The sequence below is a fragment of the Mustelus asterias genome, chromosome 8, assembly GCF_964213995.1.
Source record: "Mustelus asterias chromosome 8, sMusAst1.hap1.1, whole genome shotgun sequence".
Lineage (NCBI taxonomy): Eukaryota > Metazoa > Chordata > Chondrichthyes > Carcharhiniformes > Triakidae > Mustelus > Mustelus asterias.
This window is the reverse complement of record NC_135808.1, coordinates 50,027,579-50,046,351: the sequence shown is the minus strand read 5'-3', so window position 1 is coordinate 50,046,351 and position 18,773 is coordinate 50,027,579. Positions and strand designations below refer to the sequence as shown.

Here is an 18,773-nt window from a genome sequence, read left to right as displayed (position 1 = left end):
ATTGTGAGGAAGAGTAAATCAGTTCTCCAACATCTACTGTGTGTCAGGAACAGGAGGCCATTCAGCCCCTCCACCATTCCATTAGATTCTATCTGATCGGTGAATGTGGAGGACATCAGTACCCACATTTAGCTCCATATCCCTTGGTAACCTTACTCCAAAAAATGTTTAACTTCATCTTTGAATTTTAATTACTAATAAGCACCAACAGCTTTTTGTAGAAGATTCCAGATTTCCACTGACCTTTCAGTGAAAAAATGAAGGTTCTGCATCCTTGGCCTAGACTCTACACTTGAGAAAATATTTTCCCTTAATCTATAAAATCATTTAATCATCTTAAACTCCTCGTTGGAACACCCGAATCTTCTATACTCAAATGAATGCAAGTCTAGTCCATGGAATCACTACTTATAATTTAATCACCCAATCATTTGCTGAGACAAACTATAGCTTCAGTCATGGGTCACACAAACATCAGTCGCATAGTTACTGTGTGTTCTCTAAGCTACAGTGTACTTTTAAGAGAGATTCATCCGCTCCATCCTTATTTTCTGTCTGCATTGTAGTTGTAACCCTTTTTCGATTAGAAAATGTAAGCCTACTTGTGACACTAATAAATAGACTTTAAACTGAAGAGCCTTTCCTCATCTTCTGTCTATTGGATCCCCAATTGTTGCCTATGTTGGAGCGATAAGGAGATTCGGGGTGAGTGACTGGAATTATGGTTGGCTCCTGACTGAAGATCCGAGCCTTACAGCTGATTTCTAAATCCATGCGATCTGCTTAAACTGCAGACAAAAGTCCTGCATGACATTATTATAACTATGATTGGTCCAATATTTTCGATGATGTGGAGATGCCGGCGTTGGACTGGGGTGAACACAGTAAGAAGTCTCACAACACCAGGTTAAAGTCCAACAGGTTTATTTGGTAGCAAATACCATAAGCTTTCGGAGCACTGCTCCTTCGTCAGATGGAGTGGAAATGTGCTCTCAGTGCACAGAGACACAGAAATCAAGTTACAGAATACTGATTAGAATGCGAATCCCTACAGCCAGCCAGGTCTTAAAGGTACAGACAATGTGGGTGGAGGGAGCATTAAACACAGGTTAAAGAGATGTGTATTGTCTCCAGACAGAACAGCTAGTGAGATTCTGCAAGCCCAGGAGGCAAGCTGTGGGGGTTACTGATAATGTGACATAAATCCAACATCCCGGTTTAGGCCGTCCTCATGTGTGTGGAACTTGGCTATCAGTTCCTGCTCAGCGACTCTGCGCTGTCGTGTGTCGTGAAGGACGCTTTGGAGAACGCTTACCTGAAGATCCAAGGCTGAATGCCCGTGACTACTGAAGTGCTCCCCCACAGGAAGAGAACAGTCTTGTCTGGTGATTGTCGAGCGGTGTTCATTCATCCGTTGTCGTAGCGTCTGCATGATTTCCCCAATGTACCATGCCTCGGGACATCCTTTCCTGCAGCGTATCAGGTAGACAATGTTGGCTGAGTTGCAAGAGTAAGTACCGTGTACCTGGTGGATGGTGTTCTCACATGAGATGATGGCATCCGTGTCGATGATCCGGCACGTCTTGCAGAGGTTGCTGTGGCAGGGTTGTGTGGTGTCTTGGTCACTGTTCTCCTGAAGACTGGGTAGTTTGCTGCGGACAATGGTCTGTTTGAGGTTGCGTGGTTGTTTGAAGGCAAGAAGTGGGGTGAGGGGACGGCCTTGGCGAGATGTTCGTCTTCATCAATGACATATTGAAGGCTCCGGAGGAGATGCCGTAGCTTCTCTGCTCCAGGGAAGTACTGGACGACGAAGGGTACTCTGTCCACCGTGTCCCGTGTTTGTCTTCTGAGGAGGTCAGTGCGGTTTTTCGCTGTGGCGCGTCGGAACTGTTGATCGATGAGTCGAACGCCATATCCTGTTCTTATAAGGGCATCTTTCAGCGTCTGGAGGTGTCTGTTGCGATCCTCCTCATCCGAGCAGATCCTGTGTATTCGGAGGGCTTGTCCATAGGGGATGGCTTCTTTAACGTGTTTAGAGTGGAAGTTGGAGAAATGGAGCATCATGAGGTTATCCGTGGGCTTGCGGTACAGTGAGGTGCTGAGGTGACCGTCCTTAATGGAGACGCGTGTGCCCAAGAATGCAACCGATTCCGGAGAGTAGTCCATGGTGAGTCTGATGGTGGGATGGAACTTGTTGATGTCATCATATAGTTGTTTCAGTGATTGCTCACCATGACTCCAAAGGAAGAAAATGTAATCGATGTATCTAGTGTATAGCATCGGTTGAAGGTCCTGTGCGGTGAAGAAGTCTTGTTCGAACCTGTGCATGAAGATGTTGGCATATTGAGGTACGAATTTGGTCCCCATGGCTGTTCCGTGTGTCTGGATGAAGAATTGGTTGTTGAAGGTGAAGACATTGTGGTCCAGGATGAAGCGGATGAGTTGTAAAATTGCATCTGGAAACTGGCAGTTGACGGCATTGAGTACTGAGGCCGTTGCAGCAATGCCATCATCGTGGGGGATGCTGGTGTAGAGTGCCGAGACATCCATTGTGACGAGGAGTGCTCCTGGTTCAACTGCTCCATGTGTGCTGAGTTTCTGTAGGAAGTCCGTAGTGTCGCGACAAAAGCTGGGGGTTCTTTGTACAATGGGTTTCAAGATGCCCTCGACATAGCCGGAGAGGTTCTCGCACAGGGTTCCATTGCCTGAAACGATGGGACGGCCGGGTGTGTTTGCCTTGAGTATCTTTGGGAGGCAGTAGAGATCTCCAACGCGTGGAGTACGTGGGATGAGAGCACGGAGGGTGTTTTGAAGGTCCGGATCAAAGGTTTTGATCAGAGTGTTGAGTTGACGGGTGTATTCTTTGGTCGGATCTGTGGGTAACTGTCTGTAGTGTTCCTCGTTGTTCAGTTGTCGGTACACTTCTCTGCAGTAATCCGTTCTGTTCAGTATGACGATGGCCCCTCCTTTGTCTGCTGGTTTGATGACAATGTTGCGGTTGGTCTTGAGAGCGTGGATGGCGTTGCGTTGTGCTTGGGTGAAGTTCGGTGCTGTCTTGTGAGTGCGGCTGATGAATTTGGTGTTGACGCACCTCCTGATGGCTTGGGCATACATGTCAAGTCGAGGGCAGCGGCCTTCCAGAGGAGTCCAATTCGACTCTTTCCTCTTCGGTTGCACTGCGGATCTCTCTGTCTGCTGTTCCGGTTCATTAGCTGTCTCATTGTGTTCGCTGTTGGCCTCTTGGGGTTTGTGGAAGAACTCCCGCAGCCTCATTCGCCTGATGAATTCCTCTGTGTCCGCTGCGAGACTGATGGGGTCTATTTTGGTAGTGGGGCAAAAGTTGAGCCCTCGGCTGAGAACTTCAATTTCATCTGGCTGAAGTGTGTAGTCCAATAAGTTGACAATGGACTTTCCTGCAGTGGTACTGTTTTCTACTGTGGTACAGGGGGAGGCTTGGTTGCTGCTGGTGGTGATGCCGAGTTTCTCAAGTTTCCTGTTCTTGGTGTGCATGTAGATGGTGTAGTTCCTTTGTCTCGTCTGCTTGGCAGAGCTTCGCAGCTGGTCTGCGTCCTGAGAATATGGATTCGATCTTGGTTTCCAGGCTGCGGCATTTGCTGTGGAGCTGGTGAATGAGGTGTTTGAGAGTGTGAGAGAGGTGCGATGGCAAAGTCACTCAGCGTAGTCTGTGCTATAGGTTGACCTGAGTGGGTTCGTGATCCGTAGTCCTTTCGGTATCTTGTCTGCTTCCTTGCATGTTTGTAGAAACTTGATGTCTGTGTCGATATGCGCGATATTCTTGGAGATCCTCTCCACTTGGAGCCGGCAGTTTGCGGTGTCGATGGTAGCCATGATGTGGAGATGCCGGCGTTGGACTGGCCTTCAAACAACCACGCAACCTCAAACAGACCATTGTCCGCAGCAAACTACCCAGCCTTCAGGAGAACAGTGACCACGACACCACACAACCCTGCCACAGCAACCTCTGCAAGACGTGCCGGATCATCGACACGGATGCCATCATCTCACGTGAGAACAACATCTAACAGGTACATGGTACTTACTCTTGCAACTCGGCCAACATTGTCTGCCTGATACGCTGCAGGAAAGGATGTCCCGAGGCATGGTACATTGGGGAAACCATGCAGACGCTACGACAACGGATGAATGAACACCGCTCGACAATCACCAGACAAGACTGTTCTCTTCCTGTGGGGGAGCACTTCAGTAGTCACGGGCATTCAGCCTTGGATCTTCAGGTAAGTGTTCTCCAAGGCAGCCTTCACGACACACGACAGCGCAGAGTCGCTGAGCAGAAACTGATAGCCAAGTTCCGCACACATGAGGACGGCCTAAACCGGGATGTTGGATTTATGTCACATTATCAGTAACCCCCACAGCTTGCCCCCTGGACTTGCAGAATCTCACTAGCTGTTCTGTCTGGAGACAATACACATCTCTTTAACCTGTGTTTAATGCTCCCTCCACCCACATTGTCTGTACATTTAAGACCTGGCTGGCTGTAGGGATTCGCATTCTAATTAGTATTCTGTAACTTGATTTCTGTGCACTGAGAGCACATTTCCACTCCATCTGACGAAGGAGCAGTGCTCCGAAAGCTTATGGTATTTGCTACCAAATAAACCTGTTGGACTTTAACCTGATGTTGTGAGGCTTCTTACTGTGTCCAATATTTTCGGCCAGGCACTGTCTCTCGAACTAGATTACAATCACATGGCTGCTGACCCCATCCATGTCTTGGCTTATTTGCCGTTGAAAGTTTCCTTCCCAAGATCCACAAACAGGACTGTTGTGGTTGACCCGTTGCTTCAGCCTGTTCCTGCCCCACTGTCATAGAGTCATAGAGGTTTACAGCATGGAAACAGGCCCTTTGGCACAACTTGTCCATGCCGCCCTTTTTTTTTTAAAGCCCCTAAACTAATCCCAATTGCCCGCATTTGGCTCATTTCCCTCTATACCCATCGTACCCATGTAACTATCAAAATGCTTTTTAAAAGATAAAATTGTACCCGCCTCTACTACTACCTCTGGCAGCTTGTTCCAGACACTCATCACCCTCTCTGTGAAAAAATTGCCCCTCTGGACACTTTTGTATCTCTCCCCTCTCACCTTAAACCTATGCCCTCTAGTTTTAGACTCTCCTACCTTTGGGAAAAGATATTGACTATCTACCTTGTCTATGCCCCTCATTATTTTATAGACCTCTATAAGGTCACCCCTCAGCCTCCTACGCTCCAGAGAAAAAAGCCCCAGTCTATTCAGCGTCTCCTTATAACTCGATCCATCAAGTCCCGGTAGCATCCTAGTAAATCTTTCCTGCACTCTTTCTAGTTTAATAATATCCTTTCTATAATAGGGTGACCAGAATTGCACACAGTATTCCAAGTGTGGCCTGACCAATGTCTTGTACAACTTTAACAAGATGTTCCAACTCCAGTATTCAATGTTCTGACCAATGAAACCAAGCATGCTGAATGCCTTCTTCACCACTCTGTCCACCTGTGACTCCACTTTCAAAGAGCTATGAACATGTACCCCGAGATCTCTTTGTTCTGTAACTCTCCCCAACACCCTACCATTAACTGAGTACGTCCTGCCCTGGTTCAATCTACCAAAATGCATTACCTCGCATTTGTCTAAATTAAACTCCATTTGCCATTCGTCAGCCCACTGGCCCAATTAATCAAGATCCCGCTGCAATTGGAGATAACCTTCCTCACTGTCCACCATGCCACCTATCTTGGTGTCATCTGCAAACTTACTAACCATGCCCCCTATATTCTCATCCAAATCATTAATATAAATGACAAATAACAGTGGGCCCAGCACTGATCCCTGAGGCACACTGCTGGTCACAGGCCTCCAGTTTGAAAAACAACTCTCTACAACCACCCTTTGGCTTGTCAAGAAGCCAATTTTGTATCCATTTAGATACCTCACCCTGGATCCCGTGAGATTTAACTTTATGCAACACTGAACTCATGTATTCTTACCTTGGCACTATTTTGTCTCCCCTTGTCCAATCTCTTCACTCCGCCATCCATCATTCATTTGGCACACTATGTCTTTTCAACAATTTCTCAGAAGTGGAAAACTTCTTCAAGTATGCTTCCAATTTCCACCTTTCTCTCACCTTCACATAGTCTATCTCCAATAGTTCCCTTCCCTTCCTTGACTTCTCTGTCTCCATTTCTGGGGAGAGACTATCTACTAATATTCATGACAAGACCACCGACCTCGACTACACTTCCTCACAACCTACTTTATGTAAGGACTCCAATCCATTCTGCCAGTTTCTCCGACGTCTCTGTTCTGATGAAGCTTCCATCCTTGTATGAGTGTGTGTTTATGTACGAGTGTGTCTGTGTTTCTCCATGAGTGTGTGTTTATGTACGAGTGCGTGTCTGTGTTTACGGAGCAGCGGGTGTTAATGTATGAAAGTATGTGTGTTTCTCCATCAGCGTGTGTTTATTAGTGAGAGCTTATGTGTGCATGTATGTATGTGTGTCAGTGTTTTTTCTATGAGTGTGTGATTATGTACGAGTGTGTTTGTGTGTTTATGTATGAGTGCGCATGTATTTATGTGTGAATACGCATGTGTTTATGTACGAGTGAGTGAGTGTTTCTGCATGCGTGTGTGTGTTTATGTATGAGTTTCTGAATGAGTGTGTGCGTGTTTTTTTTAAAAGTTTATTTATTAGTGTCACAAGTAGGCTTACATTAACACTGCAATGAAGTTACTGTGAAAATCCCCTAGTTCGGGTACACTGAGGGAGAATTTAGCATGGCTAATGCACATAACCAGCACATCTTTTGGACTGTGGGAGAAAACCAAAGCACCTGGAGGAAATCCATGCAGACATGGGGAGAACTTGCAGACTCCACACAGTGACCCAAGCCAGGAATTGAACCCGGGTCCCTGGCACTGTGAGGCAGCACTGCTAACCACTGTGCCTCCATGCCACCCTAGTGTGTGTGTTTTTATGTATAAGTGCCAGTGTGTGTGTTTCTGCATAAGTGTGTGTGTTTATCCATTAAATCCCTACATTGCAGAACAAAGTCATTTGGTCCATCGAGTCTGTATTGACTCTCTGAAAAATCCTCCCTCCATTCTATCCCATAGCTGTGCACATTTCCTAGGTAAAACCCAACTAACCTACACATCTTTCAATACTAAGGGGCAATTCAGCAGGCTAATCCACCTAACCTGCACGTCTTTGGACTGTGGGAGGAAGCCGGAGCACTTGGAGGAAACCCACACAGACATAAGGAATAGGTGCAAATTCCACACAGACAGCCAAGGCTGGAACCCAACCCAGGTTCCTGGTGCTAAGAGGCAGCAGTGCTAACCACTGTGCCACGCTCATGTATGAGTGTGGATATGTCAGTGTAGGCATGAGTGTCAAAGAACAAAGAGCAATACAGCACAGGAACAGGCCCTTCGGCCCTCCAAGCCCGTGCCGCTCCCTGGTCCAAACTAGACCATTCTTTTGTATCCCTCCATTCCCACTCCGTTCATATGGCTATCTAGATAAGTCTTAAACATTCCCAGTGTGTCCGCCTCCACCACCTTGCCTGGCAGCGCATTCCAGGCCCCCACCACCCTCTGTGTAAAATATGTCCTTCTGATATCTGTGTTAAACCTCCCCCCCCTTCACCTTGAACCTATGACCCCTCGTGAATGTCACCACCGACCTGGGGAAAGGCTTCCCACCGTTCACCCTATCTATGCCTTTCATAATTTTATACACCTCTATTAAGTCTCCCCTCATCCTCCGTCTTTCCAGGGAGAACAACCCCAGTTTACCCAATCTCTCCTCATAACTCAGCCCCTCCATACCAGGCAACATCCTGGTAAACCTCCTCTGTACTTTCTCCAAAGCCTCCACATCTTTCTGGTAGTGTGGCGACCAGAACTGGACGCAGTATTCCAAATGCGGCCGAACCAACGTTCTATACATCTGCAACATCAGACCCCAACTTTTATACTCTATGCCCCGTCCTATAAAGGCAAGCATGCCATATGCCTTCTTCACCATCTTCTCCACCTGTGACGTCACCTTCAAGGATCTGTGGACTTGCACACCCAGGTCCCTCTGCGTATCTACACCCTTTATGGTTCTGCCATTTATCGTATAGCTCCTCCCTACATTATTTCTACCAAAATGCATCACTTCGCATTTATCAGGATTGAACTCCATCTGCCATTTCTTTGCCCAAATTTCCAGTCTATCTATATCCTTCTGTAGCCTCTGACAATGTTCCTCACTATCTGCAAGTCCTGCCAATTTTGTGTCGTCCGCAAACTTACTGATCACCCCAGTTACACCTTCCAGATCGTTTATATAAATCACAAACAGCAGAGGTCCCAATACAGAGCCCTGCGGAACACCACTAGTCACAGGCATCCAGCCGGAAAAAGACCCTTCCACTACCACCCTCTGTCTTCTGTGATCAAGCCAGTTCTCCATCCATCTAGCCACCTCCCCCTTTATCCCATGAGATCCAACCTTTTTCACCAGCCTACCATGAGGGACTTTGTCAAACGCTTTACTAAAGTCCATATAGACGACATCCACGGCCCTTCCCTCGTCAACCATTCTGGTCACTTCTTTAAAAAACTCCACCAGGTTAGTGAGGCATGACCTCCCTCTCACAAAACCATGCTGACTATCGTTAATGAGTTTATTCCTTTCTAAATGCGCATACATCCTGTCTCTAAGAATCTTCTCCAACAACTTCCCCACCACGGACGTCAAGCTCACCGGTCTATAATTACCCGGGTTATCCTTCCTACCCTTCTTAAATAACGGGACCACATTAGCTATCCTCCAATCCTCTGGGACCTCACCTGCGTCCAGTAACGAGACAAAGATTTGCGTCAGAGGCCCAGCGATTTCATCTCTCGTCTCCCTGAGCAGCCTTGGATAGATTCCATCAGGCCCTGGGGATTTGTCAGTCTTTATATTCTCTAACAAACCTAACACTTCCTCCCTTGTAATGGAGATTTTCTCCAACGGTTCAACACTCCCCTCCGAGACACTCCCAGTCAACACATCCCTCCGTGTGTCAGTGTGTCTGTGTGGGTATGAGTGTGAACCTGTCTGTGTGGGTATGAGTGTGAGAGTGTCTGTGTGGGTATGAGTGTGGGTGTGTCTGGGTGGATATGTGTGCGAGTGTGTCTGTGTGGGTATGAGTGTGTGTGTTTGTGTGGGTATGAGTGTGTGTGTGTGAGTGTGTTTGTGTGGGGATGAGTGTGAGTGTGTCTGAGTGGGTATGAGTGTGAGTGTGTCTGTGTGGGTATGAGCGTGAGTGTGTCTGTGTGGGTATGAGCGTGAGTGTGTCGGTGTGGGAATGAATGTGAATGTGTCGATGTGGATATCAGCGTGTCTGTGTGGGTATGAGTGTGAACCTGTCTGTGTGGGTATGAGTGTGAACCTGTCTGTGTGGGTATGAGTGTGAGTGTGTCTGTGTGGGTATGAGCGTGAGTGTGTCGGTGTGGGAATGAATGTGAATGTGTCGATGTGGATATCAGCGTGTCTGTGTGGGTATGAGTGTGAGAGTGTCTGTGTGCGTATCAGTGTGGGTGTGTCTGGGTGGATATGTGTGCGAGTGTGTCTGTGTGGGTATGAGCGTGAGTATGCCAGTGTGGCTATGAGTGTGAGTGTGTCCGTGTGGGTGTGAGTGTGAGTGTGTCAGTGTGGGTATGAGTGTGTCTGTGTCTGTGTGGACATGACTGTGAGTGTGACTGTGTGGGTGTGTGTGTCTGTGTGGGTATCAGCGTGGGTGTGTAGGTATGAATGTGTCTGTGTGTGTATGAGCGTGTCTGTGTGGGTGTGAGTGTGTCTGTGTGGGTATGAGTGTGAGTGTGTCTGCGTTGATATGAGTGTGGCTGTGTGGGTATGAGTGTGAGTGTATCTGTCTGGGTATGAGTGTGAGTGTGTCTGTGTGGGTATGAGTGTGAGTGTATCTGTCTGGGTATGAGTGTGAGTGTGTCTGTGTGGGTATGAGTGTGAGTGTATCTGTCTGGGTATGAGTGTGAGTGTGTCTGTGTGGGTATGAGTGTGAGTGTATCTGTCTGGGTATGAGTGTGAGTGTGTCTGTGTGGGTATGGGTGTGAGTGTGTCTGTCTGGGTATGAGTGTGAGTGTATCTGTCTGGGTATGAGTGTGAGTGTGTCTGTGTGGGTATGGGTGTGAGTGTGTCTGTCTGGGTATGAGTGTGAGTGTATCTGTCTGGGTATGAGTGTGAGTGTGTCTGTGTGGGTATGAGTGTGAGTGTGTCTGTGTTGATATGAGTGTGAGCGTGTCTGTCTGGGTATGAGTGTGAGTGTGTCTGTGTGGGTATGAGTGTGAGCGCGTCTGCGTGGGTTTGAGTGTGTCTGCGTGGGTATGAGTGTGAGTGTGTCTGCGTGCCCTTGTGTGTGAGTATACCTGTGTGGATATGAGTGTGAGTGTGTTTGTGTGGGTATGGGTGTGAGAGTGTCTGTGTGGTTATGAGTGTAAGTGTGTCCGTGTGGGTATGAGTGTGAGTGTGTCTGTGTGGGTATGAGTGTGTGTGTGTCTGTGTGGGTATGTGTGTGAGCGCGTCTGTGTGGGTTTGAGTGTGTCTGTGTGGATATGAGTGTGGGTGTGTCCGTGTGGATATGAGTGTGTGTGTCTGTGTGGGTATGAGTGTGAGTGTGTCTGTGTGGGTTTGAGTGTTCTGTGTGGGATTGAGTATGAGTGTGTCTGCGTGCCCTTGTGTGTGAGTATACCTGTGTGGATATGAGTGTGAGTGTGTTTGTGTGGGTATGAGTGTGAGTGTGTCCGTGTGGGTATGAGTGTGAGTGTGTTTGTGTGGGTATGGGTGTGAGTGTGTCTGTGTGGGTATGAGTGTGTGTGTGTCCGTGTGGGTATGAGTGTGAGTGTGTCTGTGTGGGTATGAGTGTCGGTGTGTCCATGTGGATATGAGTGTGAGTGTATCTGTGTGGGTATGAGTGTCGGTGTGTCCATGTGGATATGAGTGTGTTTGTGTCTGTGTGGGTGTGAGTGTGTGTGTGTGAGTGTGGGTGTGTCCGTGTGGACATGAGTGTGTGTGTCTGTGTGGGTATGAGTGAGTGTGCGTCTGTGTGGGTGTGAGCATGAGTATGTCTGTGTTGGTATGAGTATGTGTGTGTATTTGTTAGTATGAGTGTGTCTGTGTGGGTATGAGTGTGTGTGTGTCTGTGTGGGTGTGAGCATGAGTGTGTCTGTGTTGGTATGAGTATGTGTGTGTATTTGTTGGTATGAGTGTGTCTGTGTGGGTATGAGTGTGGGTGTGTCTATGTGGGTATGAGTGTGGGTGTGTCTGTGTGAGTATGTCTGTGTGGGTGTGTCTGTGTGGGTGTGTCTGTGTGGGTGTGTCTGTGTGGGTATGAGTGTGTGTGTGCCAGTGTGGGTATGAGTGTGAGTGTGTCTCTGTGGGTATGAGTGTGAGTGTGTCTGTGTGGGTGTGAGTGTGTCTGTGTGGGTATGTCTATGTGGGTATGAGTGTGGGTGTATCTGTGTGAGTATGTCTGTGTGGGTGTGTCTGTGTGGGTATGAGTGTGGGTGTGTGTCTGTGTGGGTGTGAGTGTGTGTGTGTCCGTGTGGATATGAGTGTGAGTGTGTCTGTGTGGGTATGAGTGTCGGTGTTTCTGTGTGGGTATGTGTGTGTCTGTGTGGGTAAGATTGTAAGCATGTTTGTGTGGGTTTGAGTGAGTGTGTGTCTGTGTGGGTATGAGTGTGTCTGTGTTGGTATGAGTATGAGTGTGTGTGTGGGTATGAGTGAGTGTGTCTGTGTGGGTATGAGTGTGTGTGTCTGTGTGGGTATGCGTATGAGTGTGTCTGCATGGGTATGTGTGTGTTTGTGTGGGTATGAGTGTTGGTGTGTGGGTATGATTGTGTCTGTGTGGGTATGAGTGTGTCTGTGTGGATATGAGTGTGAGTGTGTCTGTGTGAGTAAGAGCGTGAGTGTGTCCGTGTGGGTATGAGTGTGAGTGTGTCCGTGTGGGTATGGGTGTGAGTGGGTATGGGTGTGAGTGTGTCTGTGTGGGTATGAGTGTGTGTGTGTCCGTGTGGGTATGGGTGTGAGTGTGTCTGTGTGGGTATGAGTGTGTGTGTGTCCATGTGGGTATGAGTGTGAGTGTGTCTGTGTGGGTATGAGTGTGAGTGTGTCTGTGTGGGTATGGGTGTAAGTGGGTATGGGTGTGAGTGTGTCTGTGTGGGTATGAGTGTGTGTGTGTCTGTGTGGGTATGAGTGTGTGTGTGTCTGTGTGGGTATGAGCGTGAGTGTGTCTGTGTGGGTATGAGTGTGTGTGGGTATGAGCGTGGGTGTGTCTGTGTGCGTATGAGCGTGGGTGTGTCTGTGTGGGTATGAGTGTGGGTGTCTCTGTGTGGGTATGAGCGTGAGTGTGTCTGTGTGGGTATGAGTGTGTGTGGGTATGAGCGTGGGTGTGTCTGTGTGCGTATGAACGTGGGTGTGTCTGTGTGGGTAAGAGTGTGAATGTGTCTGCGTGGATGTGAGTGTGAGTGTGTTAGTGTGGGTATGAGTGAGTGTGTGGGTATGAGTGTGTGTGGGTATTAGTGTGTGTGTGTGTCTGTGTGAGTGTGTGTCTCTGTGTGGGTGTGAGTGTGTCTGTGTGGGTATGAGTGTGGGTGTGTCTGTGGGTAAGAGCGTGAGTGTGTCTGTGTGAGTAAGAGCGTGAGTTTGTCTGTGTGGGTATGAGCTTGAGTGTGTGGGTATGAGTGTGTGTGTGTCTGTGTGGGTATGTGTGTGAGTGTGTCGATGTGGACCTGATTGTGGGTATGTCCGTGTGCATATGAGTGTGAGTGGGTCTGTGTGGGTTTGAGTGTGAGTGTGTTTGTGAGGGTATGAGTGTGAGTGTGTCTGTGAGGGTATGAGTGTGAGTGTGTCTGTGTGGGTATGTGTGTGTCCGTGTGGGTATGAGCGTTTGTGTGTGGGTATGATTGTGTCTGTGTTGGTATGAGCGTGTATGTGTCTGTGTGGGTATGAGTGTGAGTGTATTTGTGTGGGTGTGAGTGTGTCTGTGTGGGTATTAGTGTGTGTGTGTCTGTGTGGGGCTGAGTGAGTCTGTGTGGATATGTGTATGTGTGTGGGTATGAGTGTGTGCGGGTATGAGCGTGTATGTGTCTGTGCAGGTATGTGTGTGTGTTTCTGTGTGGTTGTGAGTGAGTGTGTGGGTATGAGTGTGTCTGTGTGTGCCCGAGTGTGTGTGTTATGTGGGTATGAGTGTGAGAGTGTCTGTGTGGGTAAGAGCGTGAGTGTGTCTGTGGGGTGCGGGTGTGTCTGTGTGGGTATGAGTGTGAGTGTGTGGCTATGTGTGTGAGTGTGTCTGTCTGGGTATCTGTGTGGGTATGAGTGCGTGTGTGTCGCTGTGGGTATGAGTGTGAGTGTGTCTGTGTGGGCATGTGTGTGAGTGTGTCTGTGTGGGTCTGAGTGTGTCTGTATGGGCATGTGCGTGAGTGTGTCTGTGTGGGTCTGAGTGTGTCTGTACGGGCATGTGCGTGAGTGTGTCTGTGTGGGTTGGTGCGTGAGTGTGTGGGCATGTGTGTGTGTGTGTGTGTGTGTGTGTGCGTGTGTGGGTATGAGTGTGAGTGTGCCTGTGTGGGTATCGGTTTGTGTGTCTGTGTGTGTGAAAGAGTGTGATTATGTGTGTGTGGGTATGAGTGTGGGTGTCTGTGTGGGAAAGAGTGTGATTATGTCTGTGTGGGTAGGAGTGTGAGAGTGTCTGTGTGGGTAGGCGCGTGAGTGTGTGGGCATGTGTGTGTGTGTGTGTGTGAGTGTGCCTGTGTGGGTATCGGTTTGTGTGTGTGAAAGAGTGTGATGATGTCTGTGTGGGTATGAGTGTGTGTATCTGTGTGGGTATGAGTGTGAGTGTGACTGTGTGGGTATGAGTGTGAGTGTGTCTGTGTGAGTAAGAGCGTGAGTGTGTCTGTGTGGGTATGAGCGTGAGTGTGTCTGTGTGGGTATGAGCGTGAGTGTGTGGGTATGAGCGTGAGTGTGTGGGTATGTGTGTGAGTGTGTCTGTGTGGGTCTGATTGTGGGTATGTCCATGTGCATATGAGTGTGAGTGGGTCTGTGTGGGTTTGAGTGTGAGTGTGTCTGTGTGGGTATGAGTGTGAGTGTGTCTGTGTGGGTACGTGTGTGTCTGTGTGGGTATGTGTGTTTGTGTGGGTATGAGTGTGTCTGTGTGGGTATGAGTGTGTCTGTGTGGGTATGAGTGGGTCTGTGTGGGTATGAGTGGGTCTGTGTGGGTATGAGTGTGTCTGTGTGGGTATGAGTGTGTTTGTGTGGGTATGAGTGCGAGTGTGTCTGTGTGGGTATGAGTGTTTCTGTGTGGGTATGAGTGTGTTTGTGTGGGTATGAGTGCGAGTGTGTCTGTGTGGGTATGAGTGTTTCTGTGTGGGTATGAGTGTTTCTGTGTGGGTATGAGTGTGTCTGTGTGGGTATGAGTGTGTCTGTGTGGGTATGAGTGTTTCTGTGTGGGTATGAGTGTGTCTGTGTGGGTATGAGTGTGTCTGTGTGGGTATGAGTGTGTCTGTGGGTATTAGTGTGTCTGTGTGGGTATTCGTGTGTCTGTGTGGGTATGAGTGTGTCTGTGTGGGTATGAGTGTGTCTGTGTGGGTATGAGTGTGTCTGTGTGGGTAGGAGTGTGTCTGTGTGGGTATGAGTGTGTCTGTATGGGTATGAGTGTGTCTGTGTGGGTATGAGTGTGTCTGTGTGGGTAGGAGTGTGTCTGTGTGGGTATGAGTGTGTCTGTATGGGTATGAGTGTGTCTGTGTGGGTATGAGTGTGTCTGTGTGGGTATGAGTGTGTCTGTGTGGGTAGGAGTGTGTCTGTGTGGGTATGAGTGTGTCTGTATGGGTATGAGTGTGTCTGTGTGGGTATGAGTGTGTCTGTGTGGGTATGAGTGTACACTAGAATGGTTCCCGGGATGAGGATCTTCAGTTATGAAGATAGATTGGGGAAGTTGGAATTTGTTTTCCTTGGAGAAGAGAAGGTTGAGAGGAAATTTGATCGAGATGTTCAAAACCGTGAGGGTTGTCGTCAGAGTAGATAGGGAGAAACTGTTCCCATTGGTGGAATTGTTGAGAGCGAAAGATCATAGATTTAAAGTAATTCGTGAAGGAACCAAAAGTGACATGAGGAAAACCTTTTTCACACAGCGAGTGGTTCGGGTCTGGAATATGCTGCCTGAGAGTGTGGTGGAGACAGGTTCAACTGAAGCATTCAAAAGGGAGTCTTTTTAGAGACTGTTATCTCTAAAAAGAGAATGTGCAGGGTCACAGGGAGAAGGCCAGGAATGGAACTCAGTGAGTTGCTCATTCAGAGAGACAGTCTAGACACGATGGGCCAAATGGCCTCCTTCTGCAGTGGAACAAATCTGTGATTTTGTGTGCGTGCGTGCGTGTGTATTTGAGGCCATATGAGTGTTTGTGTAGGAGAATGTGTGAAATTGTGTTGACACCATTTGTATAAATATGCTTCTAAGTGTGTGGGTACATGGTTCAGGTGTATATGAGAGTTTGAGTGTGACTGTGTATAGGTTTTTATTGTTCATTTTCAGCATGTGGGCATCACTGGCTGGAACAGCATTCATAGCCCATCCCTAGTTGCCTCAAGAAGATGGCAGTGAGCTGCCTTCTTGAACCAAAGGAGTGGGCGGCACGGTGGCACAGTGGTTAGCACTGTTGCCTCACAAGGACCCTGGTTCAATTCCGGCCTCGAGTGGAGTTTGCTCGTTCACACCGTGCCTGCGTGGGTTTCCTCCGGGTGCTCCGGTTTCTTCCCACACTCCAAAGATGTGCGGGTTAGGTTGATTGGCCAGGATAAATTGCCCCTTCGTCTCGGGGACATTGGCCGGGTAAACACATGGGATAGGGATAGGGCCTGGGTGAGATTGTTGTGCATATGAATTTAAGTGGGGCTGCATATGTGTGTACATGCACTCATGCACGTGTAAGTGCATGTGTGTGTGAGTTTGCATGTAACTGTGTGTATATAAGTCTGTGTGACTGTATGAGTATTTGAATGTGACTGTGTGTATGCATGAGTGTAACTGTGTACAAGTGTGTCAATGATGCACAATGTGGATATGTGAATGAATATGAGTGTGAGTAAGTCAGTGTGTGTGTTTGTCTATGGGTGTCTGTCTGTGTGTGTGTGTGCCTGAGTGAATGAGAGAATGCGTGACAGACTGAGATAAGTGGTGTGAGCATGTGTGTGGAGCATGTGTTTATGAGTGTGTGTGGTGCTTATATAAGCAAATGTGTTTGTGAACATGTGTTTGTGAATGTGTGAGCATGTGTGGAGCCTCTGAGTGTGCTTGTGCGCGAGTGCAAATTTGTGTACGAGTGTGTGTGAGTGTGCGAGCTTGTGTGCGAGTGCATGAGTGAGCATGTGTGTGAGTGAGCGTGTATGTGAGCTTGTGTGTGAGTGCATGTGAGTGAGCACGTGTGTGTGAGCGCGTGTGTGAGTGAATGTGTGTGTGAGCGTGTATGTGAGCTTGTGTGTGAGTGCATGTGAGTGAGCACGTGTGTGTGAGCGCGTGTGTGTGTGTGAATGAGCAAGTGAGTATTCTTACCTCAGAGAGCAGTAGATCGATGATGTGGAAGACCATGCAGAGTGGGAATTTGACAGTGAAGAGCGTGAGGAACCACTGTGAAGCATACATATGCGCCTCCAAATTCAGATCCAAGAAATGATTGTAGAGTTCAGGCAGCTGTTCCTGTGAACATTAACAATGTAAGAGCTTTACTCCAACACTCAAAGTAACAGACAGACACTGTACAGCACAGAACAGCTCTCACAAACAAAGCAAGACCTCAAATTTTACAATGTAATAAGGTACAAAGCAAAGAACCAGGTTTTTGCAATGGAGACAGGAGGGATTTTTAAATGGTCACTAGTACCCCATCATTGGCAGTTTGCCTAATTCCCATTCAGACGAAATGGTGTAATGGGTAGTTTATTTTCCCAGAAATATCCATTATTCATAAAATTTGTAAAAGTACATTACGAAAGATATTAACTTGAAAACTTACATGACGTGCAATAAAATTCACCGTCTCTCCATGTGGCATGTTCTATTAGGTGCCTCAATACAACTGTAATACTCTTGATGTTTATAATGTACATTCAATGTCCATCCTACTGCCCTAGGGGTTCTACACGGTTTCCAGCCCTGTAGTCTAGTATGATTGAAAGGCCTTAGACGATGGCCTTTACCCACTGGGCCTCTGAGATGGCTGCCCCAAAGCTTGGTGTATTCCTCAGCATGAATTCCTGCACCTTGGAATGTCTTGGGGATATCATGAAAAGAAAAATAGCCAATCATTCAGGTGAAAAGCTGCGGTTTCGAGAGCGGGAGGTTAAGAGATTTGACAAAGCTGTTTAAAATCACAAGGGAGCAGAAAGAGAGAAATTATTTCCATTGTGGGAAGGTCAAGAAACAAATTTGAAGTGATTGGCTAATGAACCAATGGTAACCTGAAGAAATGCGATTTCACACATCAAGTGGTTAGGATCTGGCACGCACTGAGTGTGGTGGAGGCAGATTCACACAGCGAGTGGTTAGGATCTGGCACGCACTGAGTGTGGTGGAGGCAGATTCACACAGCGAGTGGTTAGGATCTGGCACGCACTGAGTGTGGTGGAGGCAGATTCACACAGCGAGTGGTTAGGATCTGGCACGCACTGAGTGTGGTGGAGGCAGATTCACACAGCGAGTGGTTAGGATCTGGAATGTACTGTCTGTGAGTGCGGTGGAGGCAGATTCACACAGCGAGTGGTTAGGATCTGGCACGCACTGAGTGTGGTGGAGGCAGATTCACACAGCGAGTGGTTAGGATCTGGCACGCACTGAGTGTGGTGGAGGCAGATTCACACAGCGAGTGGTTAGGATCTGGAATGTACTGTCTGTGAGTGCGGTGGAGGCAGATTCACACAGCGAGTGGTTAGGATCTGGAATGTACTGTCTGTGAGTGCGGTGGAGGCAGATTCACACAGCGAGTGGTTAGGATCTGGAATGTACTGTCTGTGAGTGTGGTGGAGGGCGAAGGTGAGGAAATGGGACTAACTAAATTGTTCTTGTAGAGAGCTAACACAGGGCAGACAAGCTGAAGGGCCTCCTTCTGTGCTGTAACTATATGAGTACAGAAGTGCAGGGACAGAACTGGAAGATCAGAGTTGCAACTTATGCAGTTCACTGCTGGGCACTTCATTGCTGTCTGTGCTATTGTTGCACAAGCACTAGGCTGTTTATTGTAAATGGATGAAATTAGCACAGATGAAGGGAAAGCAGTCTCAGGCCATTAAACATTCACACAGGAAGCTTCATCAATTGGAAATGTTACTCTCAAGTCTAGGATGAAGGGATTTTACTTTATCTGCAGGAACTGCATTGACTTTTGCATTTGTACATAAATTGTTATTTCTTTGTCTGGAAGTGTGTGACCACAAAAGGGTTTTGTCGTCTGGCTCTTTTTACACTTTCTTTTCAAAAGAGTGATACAGAAATCTTCAGGCTTGTGACAGAATCTGGAAGTATGATCGTGTGACAGGCATAGGCTGGAGCTTTCACCTGGATGAATAATACTCAAGACTCCCTTTGCCAGGGATTAGAGCCAGGCTTTCTCACCTGAGTGCTTTTTAGCAACAAGGTGGGCCATTTACCCAGTAGCAATTACTTACTCAATAAATTCAAGAAAATAAAACAGTTTAAAGGCCCAAATT

General features: G+C 47.8%; 1 protein-coding gene across 1 annotated transcript in view; it reads right to left on the bottom strand.

Annotated features, from left to right (window-relative positions):
• LOC144497728 (rab GTPase-activating protein 1-like) overlaps positions 1-18,773 on the bottom strand; it is a 421,278-nt gene that overhangs the window by 93,312 nt on the left and 309,193 nt on the right. Inside the window, exon 16 of the mRNA XM_078219169.1 lies at positions 16,624-16,767. Coding sequence (XP_078075295.1) covers positions 16,624-16,767 — 144 coding nt within the window. The remainder of the gene's footprint in view (positions 1-16,623; positions 16,768-18,773) is intronic.